Genomic DNA, 24095 nt, shown 5'->3' on the forward strand with positions numbered 1-24095 from the left:
GTTTCGCTCAAGCATATTCATCACACGCTGTACTCGGCTTCAACCCCAGAGGCACGATCTGTAGGAGAGCACAAGATCGGCACACGACGGGGTCGTGGTGTTAAGCGACACACAGGCCGTACGAGGATATCCGTGTGAAGGCAGGTAGAGAACCCTGCTCAATCATTGATGGGGCGCTCCCAAGCCAGGGATCGAACCGGGAGGGATCTTAGCACAGCTCACGAACACTCGGCCACTCACCGAGTTACTCACGTCGCAGCTCTCACTCTAAATGACTAACTCTGTCCAACTATCCACCTCGGTCACTCCCTCCCTCTCTCTGTTACTCACCCACCCAGCCACCCGCGCGCGCCGTGTCCCCCGCGCGTGACGTCACGCGGAGGAGCGCTTTTCTGCGCGGAGCTAAGCGCCGCGCACTCAGTCTGCGGCGCCGCGCTCCCCAATCCACGCTCTCTCCTCCGCGCTCTCTCGCTCTCACCTGTCGCATCATCTCTCCAACACACGTCTCTCGGCTCCTTCGTCTCTTCTCGCCACTCGCTGCTGTGTTGCATCGTGCGCCGCGGACCGAGTCGCTCAAATTTATTGGCGGATTCAATTTCCCTCTGAATGTGAATTGCGTAGAAACGCACAGGCGCACTCCGGGAGCATCGCGACTGAATTCCTTTAGAGTTTTATTTTGGTCGTTCGTTGGTGTTACTTTGGTGAGGGTTTTTTTTCGGTTCACTACATCTCAACTCCGGTGTGATGAGAATCGTATTCATTGTGCACATCAGCAGCATCAGCAGCATCATCAACTGCGCCTCGGTGTTGGAGTCTGCGAATGAGACAGGTAACGCGTGTGATTTGCCCGGGGTGCTATCCACTCAACGTCACTCACCCTGGGCTTTCTCACCCATGGCTCACTCACTTACGGCTCGCTCACTAACTCAGGGTTCACTCACTCATCCAAGGCTCACTCACCACGAAATCACTCACTCATCATGGACTTACCCAGAGGTCATTCACCCAGAACTCACCACGGAGATCACTCGCTCACTCACCCAGGGCTTACTCACCACGTGCTCATGCACTCACCCAGGTCTCACCAACCACGGGATCACTCACCAAGGGCTAACGGCCCCACCAAAGCTCACTCATCCAGGGTTTACTCACCCAGGGCTTACTCACCACGGGCTCATTCACACACGCAGAGCTCAATTACCCAGAACTTCACCGAGGGCTCACTCACCCACCCACTCACTCATCCACTCACTCATCCACTCACTCACCCTCTCACCCACTCACTCACCCACTCACCCACCCACTCACCCACCCACCCACTCACCCAGGGCTCACAAAGGACTTACATATGGCTCGCCCACCCAAGCAGGGCTCACTCACCACTGCCCACTCATCACACGCGCAGGGCTAAATCGCTTATAACGGGCTTAGAGCTCATTCATCCAAACAGGACCCAGTCACCAAGGCTCAATCAGGGCTCACACTACCAGGATTCACTCACTCAAGACTGCCTCACGCAGGCAGGACACACATACACACAGAGACACCTCGAGGCATGCAGGTACACGACAAAAACGTTCCTGCATCGACCTTCGCGCGGCGCGCGGTGCGCTGACGGCGCTCGTAGACCCGAGGCCCTGCGAGTCGCCGCCCGGGTGAGTTGGGAGTCCGCGGGGACTCCGTGATGATGCCGCGCGTTGCGCTTATCTCTAGGGCCTCGGTGAAGAATCCGATCGGCGGGACGTGTCCACCGCTAACGAACCACAACTTAGCGGAGCCGGGAGAAATGCGCAGCCCCCAAACCGCACCACGCTCCGCGCGCCCGCTCTGAGCGCCGTCACCGAGGCAGCTGCGTCCCGCCGTACGCGCGACGACCCCAGAAGATGTGACGTGCCGACAGGCTCCATCCGAAGCCACGTCACGAGCTGGAACCCCATGCCAGCCTTGGGATGCGTGTGAGTCCCGTGCGCTCATCTTCAGCTCGTGACTCCGGCAAACCTATCACAGACGGCGGCAACAGCATCAGCAGCAGCCGGGGTTTGCCCGCGGCTCAAGGCTCCGCACGGCTCCAGCCAGAGTTGTCTCTTTCGCTCCGCCAGCGTGACCCGACGAGCGCTTGACTATGCGTGTGCGGCTGCTGCCCTTGGCGTTTATCCTTCTCAACGTCTGCCACTACATGCAGGGCCAGCGGTTGCCGGTCAGGGCGCGGAGACAGACGCGCAGTGAGTACCCAAGCCTGGGCGCCGTGTGTGCTGCGTCCGCGTGCGGCACGCTGTGGTGGTTGTGTTGTGGTGCGTGTTGTGGTTGTGTTGTGGTGCGTGTGTGTGGTGTGGAGCATCTGGATGTGGTGAGCATGTGTGTGTGGCATGCTGTGTGTGTAACGTGTTTGTCTCCATATGTATGGGGTATGTGTGTAGTTGTGTTGTGGATGTGCGTGTGTGTAATATGTGTGGAGTGTCTGTGTGGTGCGCTCATGATGGGAGAGTGTAGAAAGTTAGTATTTGTGCGGTGTATGTTGTCTCGGGGATTAGGGAGCAGGAGTGTAGCGGATGTCGCGCTGCGCTAAGAATCCGCGTTCGATTTCCGCTCACGGTCAACACCAGTGACAATTATCTGAACCGGTCCTGGGCCTCCACTAAGTCGACTCAGCCTCAAATGGGTACCTGGTGCGGTGTGTAAACGTCGCCACTAGGGAGACAACGGTGGTCGGGCGTGGTTCTGGCTGCCGTTCCGACCTCTCTCACAGCACTTGCCCCAAACGTATGTTAAGGCTATAAGGTAGGGGGGGTGGTCTGTTTTTATCTTGTTGTGGATGTGTGTGGTGTGTGTGGTGTGTGTGCTCGGGTAGAACCACACACATGGACAGGCACACATATCCCACGGCACCGAATAGGCAACTCCAATTACAGCAAGAGCCATCGGTTCTAATATCCACGGAACAGGGCACTCTCGCTCTCATCATCAGCAGCAGCACAGGGTACAGAGATACACGAGCACGCAGCACATCGACACGAGGTATATATCTGAGATATTGAGTCCGACGGCGATAGGTAACCGATGGCAGACGGCGGAGTCTTGAACTGAAACCGCCCTATAACTGAAGGCAGATGCAGAGCAAAGCTGGGGCGGTCTGCAGTGCGGTCAAGTGCTGAGTCGGGGTTAATAGAGGCAGGCGGTGATTGCGCAGTGAACCCAGAGCGGCGCTGCAGCAGCGGCGACTCTGGCCCCAAGTCCGACTCTGACATTGCGCTCGTGAAGAGGGATGCTGAACTTTGACGCGGGTTTGGTGCATCGCGCACAGATCGCCATTCGCGAGACACCTGGGTGGAAGGGCTACGAGGTGCCCCTTAGAAGGCAGTGCACCAAGTGGGTTCCTGACTGTTTCTTGCAAATACTTTTTGCTGTCCCCGAGTGCACGTGGGTGTTCTCTTGAGACTCCATTTGACAAAAAAACTAATTTGCAATTGTGCCTATGTTCTGCAACAGGACCCTGTTGAAAACGGGTCTTGAGCCTAAATCGAGGCTTCCATGTGCAAGGATGCATTTTCTTTTCGACGTGAAAATATTTCACGCCGAAAAAAAATCCGTTGAGATGGAGCACCCAGTTCGCAACGGTCCCGGGTGCCAATTGCCCCAGAGCAGTCGCAGCCCGCTCCGATGACGGTGACGTCGAGCTGCTGGCATCGGAGCTCACCCTCTTCACTTCCCAGTGTTTCTGACCGCACATCGCGTCCTTTTCTGGCACCCACATGCGTCTCTCTCTCTCTTTCGCACCTGCTTCGCGTAATATTTAACAGAACACCGATGCGTGCACCCAGGACTGGAATGCGCTGCGCTCACACGAGACCCTCGCAAAGAAACTGCGAGCCAGCTAGGAGTTGTGTTCCACACAGCATTGGATTCGAGGGTAATCGTAGTCTACCAGCATCTCCTTTGGTGAATGTGACTTGACCATAGGTGAGGTTATCCGGCTAGGTGCCTCAGCAGTCGGGCTCGTGACTCACAAGCAGAAGGATGCGAGCCCAAAGTCTGAATGGGGGTTGACTCCTCCTCTGTCGATACAGTTAGTATCGCGTTGTAAGGAAGTCAACAGTGGTTGTCCAGAGGAATGTGGAATTTCCATCTCAGGTTTAGGGCTGTAAACAGGAGATTAACACCGCTTCAGTCTCAACATGAGCACGGAATACCTCTGACTGTTGACTAGAGGTGAGGTAGGTTTACAAACTTCGTGTTGTGTATCGAATTGATTATTTTTTTTACCACTTTAAAACTTCATTCTAAAGTATGCTTACGTGCTTTTTTTTTACTGATGCATTGTTAATAGTTAAAAGCTGTGGCTAGTAAGCTCTTAAAAAGTTCCACAGAATTACTCAGTGGATTGTCGGAAGCGGCATTCACAATGTGCATCTGGCAGTCAGGAAGGTAACGGTGCTTCCCTGCAATTTCCTGCCCACCTCACTGCTAGCAAACTCTAGAGCGTATTTGGTCTACTCTTCTACCCTAACTAGACGTGTTAAAAGAGGTGTGCATACCCCGACTTAACCTCATCACACGCGTCCTACCAATAGATTTTGGTGCACAGTAATCATCACACTGCTGGGTTGACAAGAGGCAGGGGGGATTTAATAAACCTTCTCCATTGTTTAAACTGCCCCACCGGGAGACGCAATCGAACTGGTGATCTCTGGGCTCTAAGTGCAGTGTGCCAACCCTCGCACGATGACGGCTCCGTGCGGTCACACGGCAGTCCCGTAACTCATTAAGCGTGTTGCCTTAGCGGCACGGCTGTGCTCCCTCTGGCCGATCACCGGTGCCGGCATTCCGTGAGCGCAGCTACGCTAACCCACGAGCACCAGAGGCTCACCATGGCACACGTGGCCCCATGTGCGAAGGAGGCACTCAGAGTAACTCGCCAATGTGTTTCTTATGTTTAAACTCCTAGAGCCATAAAAGAAGACGTTACGTGGCCCAGAGCTCTTTTCGCAATATATTACAGTAGGTCCATACCAAGACACCAATTAAACATTGAACTAATTGATTTCTTAGCAGCGGATGCTCACTGCTAACAACCACAGCATTGTCAGATGTTATGAGAACACATTTGTGTTCATGTTCCCCACCTACAACGACTGAATCAGATATGATGTAGCCAAGCAAATGTGAGACATTAACGACGGAATGCGCCCCACTTCCTGTAACAGCGATGAGACAGGTGTGTGGAACGATTTGACGATGGTATGGAATCATTACCAGGGTGACTGCCGGGAAATTTTCACAGAATACCTTTTCCATTGAAATATCATCACTGAATCTTTTGAAAAATTAAACTTCTGTAGATTTCCTTTAAACCTGCAATGTTTTAGCCACTTTTAATATAAGCTCAACTTTGAGAAAATATGTTAATATGTCTGCAGATAACAATTCAACCTGTCTAAGGCTGTTGGCAGTCTGAAGACATTAATGTAGCCAGACACATTGGACCTGTACTGAATTCGCAAATGCCTTCCAGGGGCAAATATGGGGAGCATTGAGAAATCCTTTGCAGACCATTGTGTCACTTGATAGCATTTTCTAATTTAAAAAAAGACAGTTTGGAATGAAAAATTATTTCTGTGTTTATTTCTACATGGTATAGCAATTGCAAAATATGTGCAAAACAGGAAATTAATGTTGCAACACATCGTGTACAATACAACATGTGATACAAACGTATTGGATTTAAATTATTAATTTTTAAATTCACTGAGGAATTTTCATCTTGGAATATCGATGTTTACACACCATTTTTATTTCATTTAACACGAATAAAGGTACAGAAACAAATTCTGGACCCAGTTTTTCGATATTACAGCCAACTTTAGCAATGACAATTTAACCGAATAGCAATGGAAGAGATTATTTATTCAAATATTTTCATAAAATATTCCTGATACAAGCTCTTCCGAAAACATGATTTGATTCTTTGTGTTCCTCATTGTGACTATAATATGGCGCTCTTTGCGTGAAGTGGAATATTTGACTTTGAACAGAGGTGAAAAAAATATAAAAGTGAAAGGACATTATGTTTAACGTAACCTTTCTTTGAAACCCTTGATGCCAGAACAATTTTATACTAATTCTTCGGCAAATTTACAAAAAGTAAACATGTCTAAGTTATTCTTAGCAGCAGACAGGGACTCTGGATATTTGAGGGTTTTTTTTTCAAAACCCAAAGTGTCCAAGATGAACATAACATGGGGCTGACCTGAATGCTACCTCCGCCCGTCCAACCGCCCATTCCATGACTTGCCCTTCTCCTACACCACGCGTGCTCAACCGCATTAGTGTGACTTGCGTACAAAACTATTCGGCGTTCCATGAAATCTATTGGCCATGCTCGACATAGGCCCTCTGACAAACTCTATTTTGCTCGTTGGACACGTGGAGTGGAGCTAATTCGACCCCCTCTATGGCTGGTCCCGAGAGTGGTGATATGCGTGAACTTTGCCATGTGGTTTCTAAACGTCTCCGAATTGACAAGCTGTTTAAATAGTGACAAGTCCAATGGCCTATGCCTGCAGAGATAATGCTGTAAACGCAAGCAGATAAGCATTATCAATAAATCACAAACAAATACACAGACAATAACAATATTCAGTTCAAGTAAAACACCCTCGAAAGATTAATAAACCGAGCCATCGTTTATATCATTTTCATCACAAGTGTTGTCTACTAGCACAGCAGAGACTCCGCGCCCTAATTATATTGTGAGTTCATGACAGCCAGAAACTTGAGTTATGTTTAAAAGCTATTCATGCTGAGACCGGATAAACAGAAAAAGGAAAACTTGGCTCCCTGGCTGACCCAGAACCAGAGGGCCTCTGGGGGCTTGTTGGTGAAGGAACAGGGTTCCTCCCCCAAGCCTGCACGCAAACATCAAGACCCCGTCCACACGCAGAGACCGGCAAGCAGCCTACGGACGGAACCCGGCCTTCCATTTAAGTGCCTCTGCACATGGGCTTTCATGCCTGGCTGGGTCAGCCTTGCGGTGGAGGTCTTGACCCACCTCTGGGAGGAGAGGTGGAGCCCATGGAAGTCACAGTCTTGCATCGTACCGCATTGCGCTGCGGCAGTTATCCATTCTCTTGTTTACTGGCAGTGAACTTTTAATTATGTAGTCATCCATTGTCAGAAGGTACACATGCCACACCCTTACAAATTTACTGTAAGTAGTCGTGTAATCTGTGGGTCTTGGTGGTTATGTCTTTGTGTTAAGTGACAGCAAATATGCCCATGTGTTGTAACGTTCTTGTGAAGCCGTTGAAACTCAGCACATTTTGGCACATGAAAAATATATGTTACATATATATCCAGCGCTACCGAATACCATTGATTTAATTTAAAAACATCTGTTAGAGATTTAGTTTGTTTTACGGATTATGATAATACAAATATGTTGCTGAATTGTTGGTGTATCTTTACAGTTGTGTATTTGCACATTGGTACTCACAGTGTTAATCGACAATGAGTTTGTAAGAGAGTTAGCGAATGAGTGTGTGTCAAAAGCAATGATTGAGTTCAATTCCTGGTCATGGATAATATCAGTGGCGAACAGTATCTGACACTTGTCCTGGGCCTCCGTTAGGTCAATTCAGACTTAAATAAGTAGCTTGTGCAATGTACTGTATAAACACTAGCACTTGGAAGACTTAGGCAGTCAGGGGTGGTCTGGCAACACCACTCCCTCATGTACCATGTCAGCCTCAATAGGAGCTTGCTCCCAACACTTGTGCCTCATTTGATATACAGTAACAAGTGCTATGCATTATCCTTACGTTTCGCACTTGCACGTGCAGAATCAGTCGTCGTATATATGTGTGTGTGTATATACACGTGTATGTGTGCTTACATATATATGTGTGTGTGTAAATTGGATGGGGAGCGGTAGTGCAGCGGTTAATGCGCTGCGCTATGAACCCGGTAACCCGAGTTGATTCCCGCTCACAGTTAACATCTGTGACCAATATCTCAACGTATCTTGAGCCTCTCCGAGGTTAACTAAGCCTTAAATACCTGGTGCAAAGTGTAAAACATCAGCACTAGGGAGACAAAGGCTGCCGGGCGTGATGTTGGCCACACCACCACTGCCCCCTTCGTGTGCCGTGCTGCCTTGATAGCCACTCGCGAATAGCACTTGCCCCAATAGTCTCTTAAGGATATACGATCTATGCGAATTGGACATGCTAGATTTCTGTGCAGCTTGTAATAACCAACACCTCAGAGGTATTCACACAACAGAGAATATACGTTCCCCCTCAATGTTTATTTCCCAGGAAGGAAAATTTGAGTCTCCCAGGGAGTAATATTTGAGAATATTGGTTCCCCTTTTGAACATTTCTACCCCATCACTTAGTACAGTAACATGTATGGTACAGAGTGACATTTATTTAACCCATACCCCTAATTCAGGGGTGCTAATAAGCATGGGGGAGCAAATGTTCGCTGGCGGGAAGTAACATTTGTTCCCTTGAAGGAAAAAAAAAATATCCCAGGGGAACAAATATTCACCAAATACTTATTAATATATTCACCAAATATCTGTTTAAATAGTCACTGAATATGTCCTGGAAGCACATGTGTATATATATTTGGGGGGGAGCAAATAATTGTATAAATATTTGTTTACATTGGGTTCAAGCAGCAACATATGCTGGACGATGCGGTGGCATAACAGCGAATGTGAGTCCATGTCTTTGACAAAAAGACTGACTGCAGAAGTCGATCTGTCCACTGATTATGCGGGCTGCACTGCTATTAAAAAGTACTGGAGTATCTCTCTTTCCTCCGTGTTCTGGGAAACGTCCTGGTAAGGATTATTCAACATCGCCTTGGCAGGCACGCTGAGGAGAAGCTTGCGGGGCCCCGATGCCATTTCAAGCCGGTGCAGTGCTGCACGAGTGCCATATTCTCCACCTGTCTGCTACGACAGACGCGAAGGAAATATCCACGAGACCTACATCACTGCTTTATTGGCATACATTCGACCTATATTCTTGGTTCTTTCGGTAAAGTCACGTAGAAGGAAAACAATAAAATAATAAAAATATAAAACATTCGACCTATTATAGCGGCATTGGGTTGTTCATTGTCCTGTGATAATGAAGGTACTTTATGATGGGGAGCAGGCCCCGGTAAAACTCCGTAGCCAGAAGTTCGAGCCGTTCCCTTGTTCATGTTGAGGTACGACAGGGATGCCCTCTTGCCCCGACACTACTTTTTGACCATGTAGTCGAGAAACCTCCCATGGCTGTAATTATCTCCATCTGTTTCGTATACGATGGAAGGCTGATCGATGCTCAGGTGTTGTCAATGGCTTCCTGCTGGTCATCCATGGCATTTATACTGATGATCTAGTACTGTAATTGCTGTTTATTCTGAGTTGGAGACTCTCCTGCTGAACCTGAAGCTTACCTTACCATCAACTACACCAAATTAAAACAGCACCCTGGGTACTTTATGTCATCGAACAGTTCACTCCCCCAACTCTCTATGAGTAATGGAGTGGTTATGGAGAGGATGAAAGAGTTTATGTACTTGGGCCACGTGCTCATGGCCATCTCTGGTTTGGCAGCAGACATCTCACTCCAAGGTGGTGCATCTGCTAATCAACTTAATCCGTTAACCCATAACACCTAGGCCTGTCCAATGACCTGCCATGCAGGTTTCGACGTGTCCTCAAAATAAACATAATCAGAAAAAGTGCCGTGGTGATATCACTGCCACTGAGTGATGAATGCGGTTTGTTGCTGTGTGCATGCATGAGTGGATATGTATATGTGTATACGTACGAGTGTGTATGTGCGTCTACTTGAATGTGGATATGTGTGTGCGTACGAGTGTGTATGTGTGTCTACTTTAATGTGGATATGAACATGCATGTATTTGTGTGAACTTATTTGACACCGTACGTAGCCAACCGTGCTAATCGGAGGTGTGGGGTATATATGAGTGTACGTGCCCATATGTGCATACATGCATTTCTGTGTCCGCATGTGTATGTGTGGTCGGTTGTGTGCGCATGTCTGTGTCTGTGCGTAACCGTGTGTGCATGTCCCTGCCGCGTGTGCAGTGGTGTGTCCCAAAGGCTGCCTCACATGCTCCGAGCCCAACGGCTGCATCAACTGCCTCCCGCGCTACTTCTTCTTCCTGGAGCGGCAGGGCATGCACGAGATGGGCAGCTGCCTGCCGTCCTGCCCCGCCGGCTACTTTGGGGTGCGGCGTCCCGACGGGAACGTCAGCGTCTGCCAGAGTGAGTAACAGCCGTGCCGGCACGCGACGTGACCACACGGCTCTCCCTATGACCCTCACGTTGGCTATTGATGCCGGGACCATTGCACGAAAGGCACCACGCGCCGGTAAATTTGCAGAGAATGTATCCACTTTGTACGAAGTGTGTTTTCCATTTTGCGGTCGCTTGTTTTACTGTAATGTTTAATCAAAGCAACCGTACCCTTTACCGCCCCTGAACGTGGTTGTAGGCATATGGCTATAATTAGGGCACTCCAATTGGGGAATAGCAGAACAGTCGATTTGATTGTGGTAATTAACGCTGGTGGGAACTTGGGCTCTCAGGAAGAGTTAAGCTGATCACAGAAATCACAGCAGGGGTCGGCACAATCGACAAAACTTCACGGATTAGCCACGGCACAGCCGCGGCTCCACTCTCGCTCCGTCACGCCTCATCTCGATTATTGTGATCTCTGTGCACGTGGTTGTGAGGCAGCTGTACACAACGGAGCCTGCTGCAATGAGTGCCCTTGGAATAAACAACACATTAATAAACAGAGCAAGTGTATAGCCAATGCTAAAGGCATATGTAGAGTGGCGCTGCCTGCGCTTGCAATGGATGCTAGAAAGGTCAATGGTCTGTGCACAGAGAGGGGTTTTTGAGCTATGTTTTTCAATGTAACCTCTGCTCAACTCTGCATGCTCACTCTTCTCTGATTTCCGGTGTATACTTTGCTTTATCCACATCTATTCCTCCGATGCAGCATCGCTGTCTTTAATGACATGTATATTCGTGTAAGCATATGAATTGTGCATATATTCTCAGTTTTAGCAGATAATTGTGGTCATGTAATGTGGTAGTGTGAATAAATACTTTGGCAAAAATGGAAATAAATTAAGTAAATATAGAAAAAAATAAAATGTGCTAAATGCAAGTCCAACTTCCTCACACAATATTTGTAAAATCCCCTCATAATATTAAGACAACCTTGGTGTAGTATATTAGACGTGTAAAAATACAGCAGTGATTTCCTGCTCAAATAAGCATTGTGTTGGTGCTCATCTCATAGTTACAGTCCTCAGTCAGTGGTAGAGATATATGACAAGGACAAGTCTAACCAAAGGACAACCACCGTTGTGACCTCCCCACGAAGTGGTAATAATTGTATTGACCCTGGAGGGACAATGGACTGAGTCATCATCTAAGCAGGATGGAAACTCGCAACCTTCTGGTTGCAAGCCGCTCGCTCTACCGCTGGGCCTGGCTCCATTACACCTCGTACGCCAGAACCCCAAGAACACCCTTAACGAGGCTTTCACCCGGACAGGGTGCCGCCTCGAAAACTGCGACACCTGTTTTGCAAAGAACTTCTGCACCAAGTGCCGCGCGGGCTTCTACCTGCACAAGGGCAAGTGTCACAACGCCTGCCCGCATGGCTTCAGCGCCGTCAACCAGAGCATGGAGTGCACCAGCGCTGGTGAGCCTGCCCCACTACATGCCGCGCCGATTTGGCAGATTCACCGCACGATCAGCCAAACCCAAGGAAAACCAAACACACACACAGGGGCTCGAATACAGCACAGACAAAACTCCACCAGCACCACCGCTAGTACCACCACCACCACCACCAAAAACGTACATTTGTAACTTGGCCACAACGCAACGTCTCGGAGCACAGGAATACAGAGGAGCGAATGGGATGGAGAGGATGAGGGCAGAAGAGAGGCGAGCAGGGGGGTGGTCGGCATGAGGTTGAAGAGGAACGTTTGAGGAGAGACTTGAAAGCAGAGAGAGGGGACGAAGTGGAATTGCCTGGGGAGGGAATTCCAGAGGGTGGGGGTTTAATGGCTAAAGGAACGACCACCAATGGTGGAGCAGTAAATCCTGGGGACAAGGAGGAGGCCAGAGTGTTGAGCAGAAGGAGCAGAGGGAGTGGTGGGAGCAGAGGGAGCTGCTGGGACATGGGGCTGGAGGAGGAGCAAGGCCGTGGTTTTATCTGAATGTGAGGACATGGATCACCACCATCGATAACACGACCTCGCAGCTGACGAACATACCTCGACTGACGTGCTTGCACAAAGGCCCCTCTTTGCTGTGCATTACAATGATACAAGTTCGTGTGTACAAAATGTTTTGCTTATTTTGCCATCACTTATTTGCTGAAGGATCATGCCCATAAGGCATTACTGTTAGTGGCGAAAAGTTATTGTTCGATGTTTGTTTGAGCACTTGCCAATGCAATGCTTTATGTTTGATTTGACTTTGGATGACAGATTCGTATCGCTTATTGCCAAAATGTCCGATAGAGCAATGGTTATTCCAATTATCATTATCGGCAGCTTTTATATTTTTTATCTGCATGGGTTTTTCCTCTCACATTTATTCGGACCGGCTGCTGATTCATAGCAGAGATCTCCGATATATAATCAGTCGACCTTGTGATGAGGGATGCCCCAGTCAGCGACAAATCACAGCATGTGGCCACGTGTGTTTAGCTCTACAAGCGATGCGTGGCGCGTTGCAACCCCTTTAGCTGTGTAACTTTGCCACTGTGACTATGTACTCAAACAGCAATCGCAGCACAGCGGGAGCTCATTGATTCCAGCCTCAGAACAGTTCGCAAATGTGCAATGAATTACAGAGCAGTGTCATCACTGAAATACAACATCTGCAGTTCCTGGTTTAACCATATCAAAGGGCAAGTGGATAAAAGTGGATGACTCATATTTGTAATAATCATGGCAGGGCACGCATACCGTTCTCCAATATTGGAATTTAGCCCTTTTGAAAGCATCATTTGGCTGTGCTTTTGGAAAAACCCCAATCAGATATGTTCATGCAACACATGAAGCATCTCTTGTAAGCAGTCACGTTTTAAGGGACAACATGCTTTTTCCTTATACGTCCAAACAGTACGAACAAAGAGCAAATCCACATCAACACGCGCTAAAGTCAACTCTAAATTTCGTGCATTTGATAATAATCCGATGTACTCTGCAGCATCTCTATTTGCCTCATCAGAATACACAACAACAATTTTCATGTTTTGGCATTCACAACTGCCAATTTGTCTATATGTCCAAGACTCAAAATAACAGTGCGACAGAAATGTATATACCAATACAGCTAGGTTTGCTAAACTAAATCCTCCTTTCAAAAGAGCAAATAAACCACAGAATCAATATTGCACAGTAATTGAGTTTGTTAAAAGCATGCAACTTTTTAAAATGTTTTCTTGCTCGTTGGAAGTTTATACTGATGTACAATTGTAAGCCATGTCCTTCAAATCTGTCAAATTTTCTTAAGTTTCAAACACATCTTTTACTTCTTTCCTGTGAATCATTCGGTGCATTCCTGCGGCATATGGTGGTGCTTGTGGGTTTTTTTTATTTGTGAATGGCTACATACACAACCAGTCTGAGCTTGTAAACAGACACACACACAGGAGACTACCAATAACAAAGGGCCATGTAATAGTGGGCAAAGCGAAGTAACTTTGGCTTCAACTGCAGTTACCACCCATGTCAGGCTTCTGGGCTCAGCAGAATGTGCTTTGTCACCAAAATGAAATCAGGAATATATCTCTTGGCGCAGAATGGCCGAATGCAGAAATGTGCAGTGAGAGTATGATTCCTCTCCCCTTAATCCAAGTCACTTTTGACACAGGGATTGACACTGGTCTGCAGAAGCGTTCAGTGGTCAGATTGTTTCATTTGGAGAGGATGAGAGTGCACTTGTCTACTTTACACCATGGGAACTCTATGTGCTATGAAGAAGGGTCATTGCCCCAAACGTTGCCTATGATATGTTGTCTATGATATGTTGTCTTTTCCTTATAGGGCCGTATCATTGACGAAGGTGTTGAGATTTTGATGTGTGCAAATGCACCACTGCCAACGCAGTATCACCAATACTTGAACAATAGTTCCATGTTGAATAGCATCAAATGCAGTAGAGTTATCCATGTTGTATGCCGCATGGTGTTAATAATAATAAGTCCGATTTAGAGCACAAAATTAGTGCGAGTCACTAACCTGGCCTATTACTGCCCTCTGCAGCATATTTTGTGTCACTGCGGAGCTAAAACACGGGATTTTACAAAAAAAATCGAAAGCATAATACAAATTTTTTCAGTATAATTTAACACTTTTTACGTAAAAAGTGTTGGCTTTCATCAGTGGCTCGACACATACTCTATTGTTATGGGTTTTAAAATAGATGTCATCCATCTTTTGAAGGCATTGGTAGAAAAAATAGAATTTACTGCACTGCGTGTGTAAGAAAATGAATACGGTTTAACACGTAGGCTTTCGCGACCAATATCATCCATAACAGAGGTAACTGGGCTAGATCGCGTAAAGAAATAAATGTGTCGTTACAACCCGCCACCACCCGACGCAGCCAACTAGTAAGGGTTGTCACGTAAACAGAACATGCCAATTCGTCACTAGTACAGCACACCGGTGTGTTGGAGAGCCAAGCCACAACATTTACAATCCGAGTACGACGTTTCACCAGTAATTACAACTAGCTTCATCAGGCGACAGCCAGATTTGTGGAGAAGTCTTACTGTTTCGTTCCTTATAGAGAGGCGTAGATGTGTTGACCACCCTTCTGCGCTCTTGCACAATGTGAGGGGGGGGGATTACTGAGGCAACGCACATTATGCATGCGCATTCTGCGAGCCCTTTGAACTTGTCCTTCCTGTCTATTGTGTTTATTAAAATGTCCCTACCAACGGTAATCCCTATTGAAGTACGCTGCCCTTTGTAGGCATGCATTTTAATAATGTATTATTTGATGATTCGCTTTCACGCAGCACTAAGACGGTAGCTATCCGAACGGTTAAAGTTATTTAGATTTAATAATAGGGTTTTTTCCCCTTTTTTCTGGCAACAAATCTGAAACCTTTTTACAAGGATTCATGTCTGCATTAACCACAATACCTGCAGTCAAAATGCAAACAAAAACAACAAAAGGCGTCATCTGGTCGAGCAAAAAGGCGTCATCTGGTCGAGCACCAATTGGGTCGAGGCTCAAAAGAAAGCCGTCCCTTGGTGTGGACCAATCAGTTTCAAGGATAATGCATATATTATCATAGTATGTATTTTGTTTGCATTTTGACTGCAGGTATTGTGGTTAATGCAGACATGAATCCTTGTAAAAATGTTTAGGATTTGTTGCCAGAAAAAAGGAGAAAAAACCCTATTATTATGTTTTGGTACTGACAAAGGAGGTCTAATGATGTAGATTATTTAGATTTCTTTCAATTTCGATAGATTCTCTAATTAGTCTTGGCCAGTAGTAGCTAGTTTTGCACAACACTTCAACATTATCAAAATCAATTGAGTGTCCTTGTTGGCACGCGTGTTCTGCTACTGCTGACAGTTGTATTTGGGAGAATTTAATATTTCTCTGATGTTATTTTAGTCTCGTGCTGATCATTTGCCCTGTTTGCCCAACATAACATTTACCACACGTGCAGTTAATCCTGTACACACCTTCTGTTGCTAGCTTCGGTAATGCATGTTTTGTACCAGATATTAAATTCTGTATTTTACGTACCGTGAAAAATCTGACTCGGATGTTTTGTTTTTCCAAACATCTGGCGAGTTTATAAGTTACTCCCGCAATGTACGGTAGTTTGATCGTTTTAATTACTTGGGCAGTTTCAATGCTCTTGTTATTTGATTTGGTTTTGGTATTCCAAGAGACAGGAAGGACAAGTTCAAATGGCTCGCATTAATGCACATGCATAATGTGCGTTGCCTCAGTAATCAACCCCCCCTCCCCCACATTGTACAAGAGCGCAGAAGCATGGTCACCACATCTACGCCTCTATACAAGGAACGAAACAGTAAGACTTATCCACAAATCTGGCTGTCGCGTGATGAAGCTAGTTGTAATTACTGGCGAAACGTCGTACTCAGTTTGTAAATTTTGTGGCTTGGCTCTCCAACATACCGGTGTGATGTACTAGTGACGAATTGGCATGTTCTGTTTACGTAACAACCCTTACTAGTTGACTGTGTCGGGTGGTGGCGGGTTGTAACGACACATTTATATTTATGCGATCTAACCCAAAAACCTCTGTTATGGAAAATAAATACGTTATTAATAATAGGATAGAATAACTCAATTGCAGTTTGGCCACCACCATGGGAATGTGAAATTCCGAGTATTGACTCTGGGCCACCAGAGGGGAGATGAGCAGCACCCGACGCTGGCTTGGGCAGAGAGATGCTCTGTGACTCGGACAAGGGTGGAGCACACAGACGGGCTCTGGGAATGTGCTCCACAGAGCGAGTCACACACCTGGGTTTGGTGGTAAGTGGCAGTGGGAAGATCAGCGCACCCGAATGCACCCGAATGCATCCGTGGCTGTACAACGAGGGTCTCGTGTCACAGCCGACCTGGTGGTTTAGCAGTCGAGCAAGCGGCTCGCAATCGAAAGGTTGCGAGTTCACTTCCCAGAAGTGGGCTGATAAAAAGACAAACCCTTTGTGAGGAGAATCTAACAGTGGTTGTCTTGTGAGTAGACTCACCCCCGCCATAAGAATGTTGAATTTCCACCATTGGCTAAGGGCTGCGAAGAGAAGATGACCAGCACCTGAATGCTCACATAAGCTCAAAATCACCTTGACTCCAAGTGTCACAGCAGAGATGTGTAAATAGTTCCGCACGTCAACACAGGGAACTAAACGAGCGTGCCCTGTCGCCCGGCAGAGGAGTCTCATCAGCGGCACCCCACCCCGGCGCTGGCGGCGTGCGAGCTGGGGCCGTGGGGCGACTGGGGTCCGTGCCTGAAGAACGGCCGTCCGTGCGGCGCTAAGTGGGGCCAGGAGGCGCGCACTCGCTCCGTGTCCATCCCCGCGCAGCGCGCCGCTGCGCCTGGCACGGGCGGAGGGGACGCCTGCCAGGACAGCCGAGAGACGCGGCGCTGCCGGCTGAGGAAGCGGCACTGTCCCGACGGTACGATCACACGTCGCCTCGCCCTCCTCCACGGGGTGGACGTGGGGGAGGGGCCTCCTCCACCTCCGCAACTCATTGCTCACGGGCACGGACCAAACGCTTCACTTGTTGGTTGCCACCCGAGAAGGCAATATTTTAGCGGTGCCAAGGTTGTTAAGTTTAAATGCCAATCAAAGTGAATTGTGTAATAGTCGTATGTAATAGGTATGCCATCAAATAATCCACCGTTATTCACCATGAATGGAAACCTGTGTTACGCAAAATGTTCTACCACCCGTGGGACCGAATTCTGCGCTCTGGCCCTTGAAATGCCATCAACCGATCCTCTCTCCCTCCCCACTGCTGCCCCTGCCGTCTGGAACTTCCTCCGACTGGTAGTCCATACTTGTTCTCCTTCTTCTCTGTCCAGGATCAAGATTAAGATCCCCATTCTTCTGCCAGTGCCTGGTTTTTCCCTCCATCCTTTCTCTTCACTGTCACCTAATCTGCATATATCTATACTGCTCTTGCCCTCACTGCTCCAGAGTTTGACTTCTCTCCCAAATTGTTTTATTTCAGCTATAAAATAACCCCTCTCACGATGCACATGCCCCTCTCTCTGTACCGCGTCTCGGACTACGATCGCATTTCGTCGCGATATCTTTATGGAACCAATTTGTAAGCGGTAAACAGAGCTGCAGGCGGTGAGGACCGGTGGGGGCGTGGAGGAGGCTCATTGAGGAACCGAAATACAGACGCAGAGCATGCAACTACCTGGCACGCAGCACTCACGTGTGTGACATTCACACAACGCAGCCTTGTGTGGAATCAATATTCACCAGCGTCGCTGTGTTGTACGAGTGTTGCAGGGTGAATGAGTGTGAATGAAAGCAGTGACCCGAAAATGTAAAAAAAATGACAAGAGCATAGAAACACAAGAGAAGCATTCAGACAGAAATTGAGAAAATTTAGATTTTTGGTTAATATTTAAATATAGAGAAAACTGTACACACAGGAATAGAATGACTTTTAGACCGTAAGTGCAGCGAAAGAGAAAATAAACCATCTTTCACACAGAGATTCATGGGAGGTGGAGAACGCAATGGGAGAGATTATGGGGCTAAAGTGAACGGGAGGCCAACGGAGGGCTTGGAGAGGGGTTGATTCATCGCAATGATGCAATGTGGCCTCCTTTTACGAGTTTGGGTGAGGAGCTCTGCATTAACCATGCCTATCATGCGACATTATTTGCACTGAAGACAGTCTTTCGTCAATGAAACTGAATGGAATGTGGAATTTCCACCAAAGGCTTGTCATCTCCAACAGACACGAGTGACTCAGTCGTTTGAGAAGGGAAGACATTTCACGTTATGCATTTACAAATTACGCCTGAAAAATTAAGCTTAACACCTGACCGGGAGCAACTGTGGTACAGAGAAGACTCGACTCACGCTCGCACTTGCGCAAGTTGGTCTCAACGAGGGCGCTCCGGCGAGCCGATGGCCGACCGCCGTCAGCAGCAGCAGACGGCGCGCGTGGGCCCGTGGAAAGCGCACCAGCGACGGACCCCGCAGTTCCAGCGCCGGCTGGAATGCGGTGCCGCTGCGTGCGCACGTCCGCCCCGATCCATCAGGCGGCCGCGCGGGGATTAGCGCCGCCGCCGCCATTGTCGTGCCAGATCCGCCGCTGTTATTCCACACGGATGCAGCGCGGCCTCCACCTCACCCCCTCCCCCCAGTTCAAACAACAACTGGGACGACGCCGCCGCCGCTCTAAAACAACCCGTGCCGCAACGAGTCGCCGGATTGTAACGAGCCTGGGCGAAGACGTGAATCGACACCATTCTGCCCGCGCTGGCAAGGAATAACAGTTGGCATTTAAAGGGATGTGTCGTGTGCCAACGCCACCCCCAGCATGCTAATTGCTGCTAATTTGGGGCTTGGATGGCTATACGCTCTGTAAATGATAGTTCAGATACAGACTGTTAATTATAAAATTAGTGTGATATCAATCAGCTGTTTTGGAAATTAAGAAATTTCAAGCCAATTTAAATATGGATTTTTCAAACAAAAAAATAATCTTCTCGAATGAGTAATGCGTGACTATCTCCCATTCGTCCTCAGCTAGAGATGGAAATTCCAAATATTTCTGGCAGAGACCAGTCTTCATACAATGACCAGTATTGACTTCCCAGAAAGTGGTACTAATTTTACACACCCCGAATGGATGACATAATAAGTTTCCTCTCGCTGAGATTTGCTTTTGTTGCCTTTCTGTTCAGTGTCACATTCTCTAAAGCACTGTGCCACCCAGTACACACTCCAGCTTTAGCGGTGATTCCAGGACCCACTGAATGTAATGCAAATTGAATCCATGAAAGTGTAAAAAATACTTATTGGTGATAGGTGAAGAGATGCTCTATTTAAGTTCGATACGATGCCAACATGTTGCAGAATGGATGTTGTAGTAATTCGCCTGGATGTCTTGTTGAACTTTGCATATACTTGGCAATGCACGGGAACGTGGAACAGTCCGTACTGGAAAATCCTGCTAAGCATATTTTTTACGTGTCCACTCCATTCTCTAACAGCCTGAATGCACAAACTAAACAACACATTTCCAAAGCCATCGATTTTCGCATCTGGAAACTTTCCATGCGGATTACTCAGAAGCTGCCCCTATGACAATCAAGCACTGTGCCACGACCTGCAGATATTAGACTTCAAAAAGCAACCATTTGCAGAGCAATCATAACACTGCAGGATATGACATTAAAATGTTGTATTATTAAATAATATCACGTTGCGTTACGCATACGGTTAATGGATTGGCCAAGTCAGCTCAGCTGAAAGGGCAGTGAGCTTGTAATTGCAAGGTCGTGAGTTAAAATCCCAGTCTGGATTTTATGTCAATAAAATAAACAATTCCTGCGAGCGTCACTTGATGGGAAGTAAACATTTCCACATGGCGCTCGTCAAGTGGTACTCATTTTTATCAACCTTGGAGAAATGAGTGGAGTCAGCCTCCAACTAGGATTTTAACTCGCAACCTTCCGATCGCGAGCCGCCCGCTCTACCGCCAAGTCACCTGGCCCAGTACACAGCACGTGTGCACACACTGTCAACCTACACAGCACGTGTGCACACACTGTCAACCTACACAGCACGTGTGCACACACTGTCAACCTACACAACACGTGTGCACACACTGTCAACCTACACAGCACGTGTGCACACACTGTCAACCTACACAGCACGTGTGCACACTGTCAACCTGCACAACTTATTCTCGAGCAGGCGGCACGTGTAAACACGTTGCTCGGTCGTTTAGGTTCGTGCCTGGTCGAGCAAGAATGCCATCTGCTCCCAGGCTGCTTCCATCTCCCATACTTAGCAGCACCTGTCAACAACTTAATTACATGCATGATACTGAGGGGTAAAGCCCTTTTTACACGCAAACAAAAACAATGTTCAATTATTTTGTAATATTTGTCCAAAATAGTTTTGTTAACTTTTGATATGGCTTATGAATGCATTTTGTTGAACCTGGAATTTGTTGAACCAGCGGATTAACGTGTTTAACTTCCTTTATTGCAGAAAAAAGAAAAAAAGAACCGGGACATCGGGATGCCAAAAATAAACCAATTAAAAAAAATCGGAAGAAGGACAGAGCAAAGCAGCCGCAGCGAGAAGTGCAGCCTACGGGCGCGAGCGGGCAGTGAGGGGGGCGAGTGGGGCCGCAGGGACAGGCACGGACACACGATGAATGCGTCACTGCTGCTGAAATTGTTATTTAAGCCACTGTATAATTTGCATTGGGAATGCCACTGGGATGGAGAGCGAGAGCACAAAGGGAGCTTTTATTAAACCCGTTTATTTTATTACAATAACATCGCTTCTGATTGCACAGACTCGAGACTAAATGCAGTGGAATGAGCACGAAGAAAAAACCGAGGTGTTCCGAGAAGACACAGGAGGCCAGTGTGCCATGGGTAAATGGCAGACAGAGGTCACGTACCTGATCTGTCGGCACCTCGCAATAACCGTGAGCGGCTTCTGCGATGACTGAACACGACCGTCTTAGCAGATCCATGCACTCTGCAAATGTGAAATGGAACAAGTGGGGTCTACTTCTGTGGGACGCTGCCAATTTCATTAATCACTTGCGTGCCCGGTGTCTGTTTGATGCCGCACGCTTGGCCGTGCTTTGTTTTTGTTCGGGACAGCACTTTGACTTCACTGTTATTTGTTCAAGCGCAGCAGTCGGTGGAGAGAGCGAACAAGGGAACGAGCTGTCGCAGAAGTCCACTTCCGTGACGCCGTGTGGGACAATGACTACCATTGCCAAATTGCTCGCAAATAAGGATTGTCATAATTCCCTTCCGGAATGCCACAATGTGTATCTTAATTAAATATTGTGAACTCAATAACCCGAGCAACACATTTTGATGACAGACGTCCGACAGGAATCTGGATCCGCTTGATGGACCACAGAGAATGCATTCCTTGGGAAACGTTATCAAGAGATCACAGGCGGAGTGCGCACGTTCCCGGATCAGACGTGCAGACAGACGCACGGCACCTGCTGCTCCCAGACTCGCAGCGCAGCGAGGAGGGGTGAGCTAGAGCCAGCCAGCAGAGTTCAAATAAACCCTGCGGGCGCGTTGATTTTGTCAAGAGAATAAACAATGTTATTATGTAAAGTATAAAATATGTACACTGCTAATTATTATTATCACAATGCAGATTTATTTTGAAGAACAGTTTGTTTTTAGACGAGTTGTATATACATACAGTACACCGCGCAGGTACGTACAGCTGCAGATACCACATAACTAATGACGTTAATGTTTGGTCCCACGGATTAAAACAAATGTATTTTACAGGAAAAACCAAATGTGCGGGTTTTGGATTAACCACCAAATTAAGCTGCAACTCGTGGATTGGAACTCCAATTAACATATCTACCCTTGACACCTTAGCAAACAGGATATTCCGTCTCAAGGGATTTTTCAGTTTAATTATTTAGTAAAATGTTTTAATTGTTCCATTACCTGCCACATTTCTAGACGTTTCACACCTTGACCCCAGTAATTCAGCATGAATCGGCCCAACATGTTTTGGCAAAGGAACTGTTCACCAATATTCATGGGAAAACATTCAAATTATTGCAAATTTCCATAGTTTTGGATGTTTTTCTGCCAAAAATTGGTAAAAATTGGCTTCTTCCAAAACGTGAACATGGCTCAACGTTTTTTAAACTTCAGTCTTTGTACCTTCCCCAAATTGCAAATTCTTGCTAACAATTTTACCCAATTAAAAAGTAAAATTAGGAAGTAATTGCAAAGAACCCCTTGATTGTTCAACGTGTAAAGATTATGGAGACACAAAATTAAGCCCTAATAAATTGTAATGTCCCATTTTATTTACAAATAACATTGCAACTGATATATAAACTGTTGAGGATGACAAATGTAATTTATATAATACATTTATTATTTGCCTATCCGTATTACCAACTTCAAATCTGCTTTTTAATAGTTTAAAATAATTGCCAATGTGCCTTACTTTTACACCTGGCGCACATTATAACATTGCAAATATTATATGCACCATGTAAACACAATACTGAGCAAACCTTTGCCTGTGCTCGCAGCAGGTATACACTGGGCTACTTTTTAAACAATTCTAGTTAAATATACGATGGGAATTTACAGGCAAGTATTACCTGACCCAAGGTTCATCATCACATTTTTGTAAACAGCTCTTGTAAAACAAAAGTGCAATAAAGTAACCAAAGTACAGTTTGAACCAAAATGAATGTGTGATTTTTACATCGGCAAGTTCAGTTTTACATGTCTTTGTATGGTTTCGTTTTAAACACCCATTGTACAGGGGTGAATGCCATTAAAAAAACACGTTATGCATAATGCCAATAAGTGTGTGCAAAGCCAATAACCAAACAGGGCATTGCCACTTGGCCATCTTTCAAAAAGGAGACGAATATCGGCTGCGGCCAGACCCACCTCACCACACACCAAGGTCGTGACCTCTGCACACTACCGCCACGTGAACACCTGATGCCGGATTCTGCCAGAGGCAGACGGGGCACAAAGGGGAGTGAGTGCGAGCAGCTGCTCTTTCCCAGCTACAGTGAGGGAAAAAAGTATTTGATCCCCTGCCGATTTTGTATGTTTGCCCACTGACAAAGAAATGATCAGTCTATAATTTTAATGGTAGGTTTATTTGAACAGTGAGACAAAATAACAACACAATCCAGAAAAACGCATGTCAAAAATGTTATAAATTGATTTGCATATTAATGAGGGAAATAAGTATTTGACCCCCTCTCAATCAGAAAGATTTCTGGCTCCCAGGTGTCTTTTATACAGGTAACGAGCTGAGATTAGGAGCACACTCTTAAAGTGAGTGCTCATAATCTCAGCGTGTTACCTGTATAAAAGACACCTGTCCACAGAAGCAATCAATCAATCAGATTCCAAACTCTCCACCATGGCCAAGACCAAAGAGCTCTCCAAGGATGTCAGGGACAAGATTGTAGACCTACACAAGGCTGGGCTACAAGACCTACACAAGGCTGGGCTACAAGACCATTGCCAAGCAGCTTGGTGAGAAGGTGACAACAGTTGGTGCGATTATTCGCAAATGGAAGAAACACAAAAGAACTGTCAATCTCACTCGGCCTGGGGCTCCATGCAAGATCTCACCTCGTGGAGTTGCAATGATCATGAGAACGGTGAGGAATCAGCCCAGAACTACACGGGAGGATCTTGTCAATGATCTCAAGGCAGCTAAAATCATAGTCACCAAGAAAACAATTGGTAACACACTACGCCGTGAAGGACTGAAATCCTGCA

The 24095-nt window shown here is 46.9% G+C and overlaps 1 protein-coding gene across 1 annotated transcript; it reads left to right on the plus strand.

Annotated features, from left to right (window-relative positions):
• The first annotated feature begins 406 nt into the window (after nucleotides 1-406).
• LOC116950913 (R-spondin-2-like) lies at nucleotides 407-23034 on the plus strand. Its single transcript, XM_076072036.1, has 6 exons — nucleotides 407-829; nucleotides 1714-2222; nucleotides 10109-10288; nucleotides 11595-11744; nucleotides 16994-17239; nucleotides 20815-23034. The coding sequence occupies exons 2-6, from the start codon at nucleotides 2123-2125 to the stop codon at nucleotides 20937-20939; spliced, it is 801 nt and encodes a 266-aa protein (XP_075928151.1). The 5' UTR covers nucleotides 407-829; nucleotides 1714-2122; the 3' UTR covers nucleotides 20940-23034.
• The last annotated feature ends 1061 nt before the right edge of the window (nucleotides 23035-24095 follow it).

Source organism: Petromyzon marinus, chromosome 3, assembly GCF_048934315.1.
Source record: "Petromyzon marinus isolate PM22_M1 ecotype Great Lakes invasive population chromosome 3, UKy_Petmar_22M1.pri1.0, whole genome shotgun sequence".
In the NCBI taxonomy this organism is placed as follows: Eukaryota; Metazoa; Chordata; class Hyperoartia; order Petromyzontiformes; family Petromyzontidae; genus Petromyzon; species Petromyzon marinus.

Excerpts from the sequence above, each read along its gene's own strand:
- LOC116950913 (XM_076072036.1), top strand. The coding sequence starts at position 2,123 with ATGCGTGTGCGGCTGCTGCCCTTGGCGTTTATCCTTCTCAACGTCTGC. Across the intron at positions 10,289-11,594 it reads GAACGTCAGCGTCTGCCAGA|GGTGCCGCCTCGAAAACTGC; the intron begins GTGAGTAACAGC and ends TCACCCGGACAG. Across the intron at positions 11,745-16,993 it reads CATGGAGTGCACCAGCGCTG|AGGAGTCTCATCAGCGGCAC; the intron begins GTGAGCCTGCCC and ends GTCGCCCGGCAG.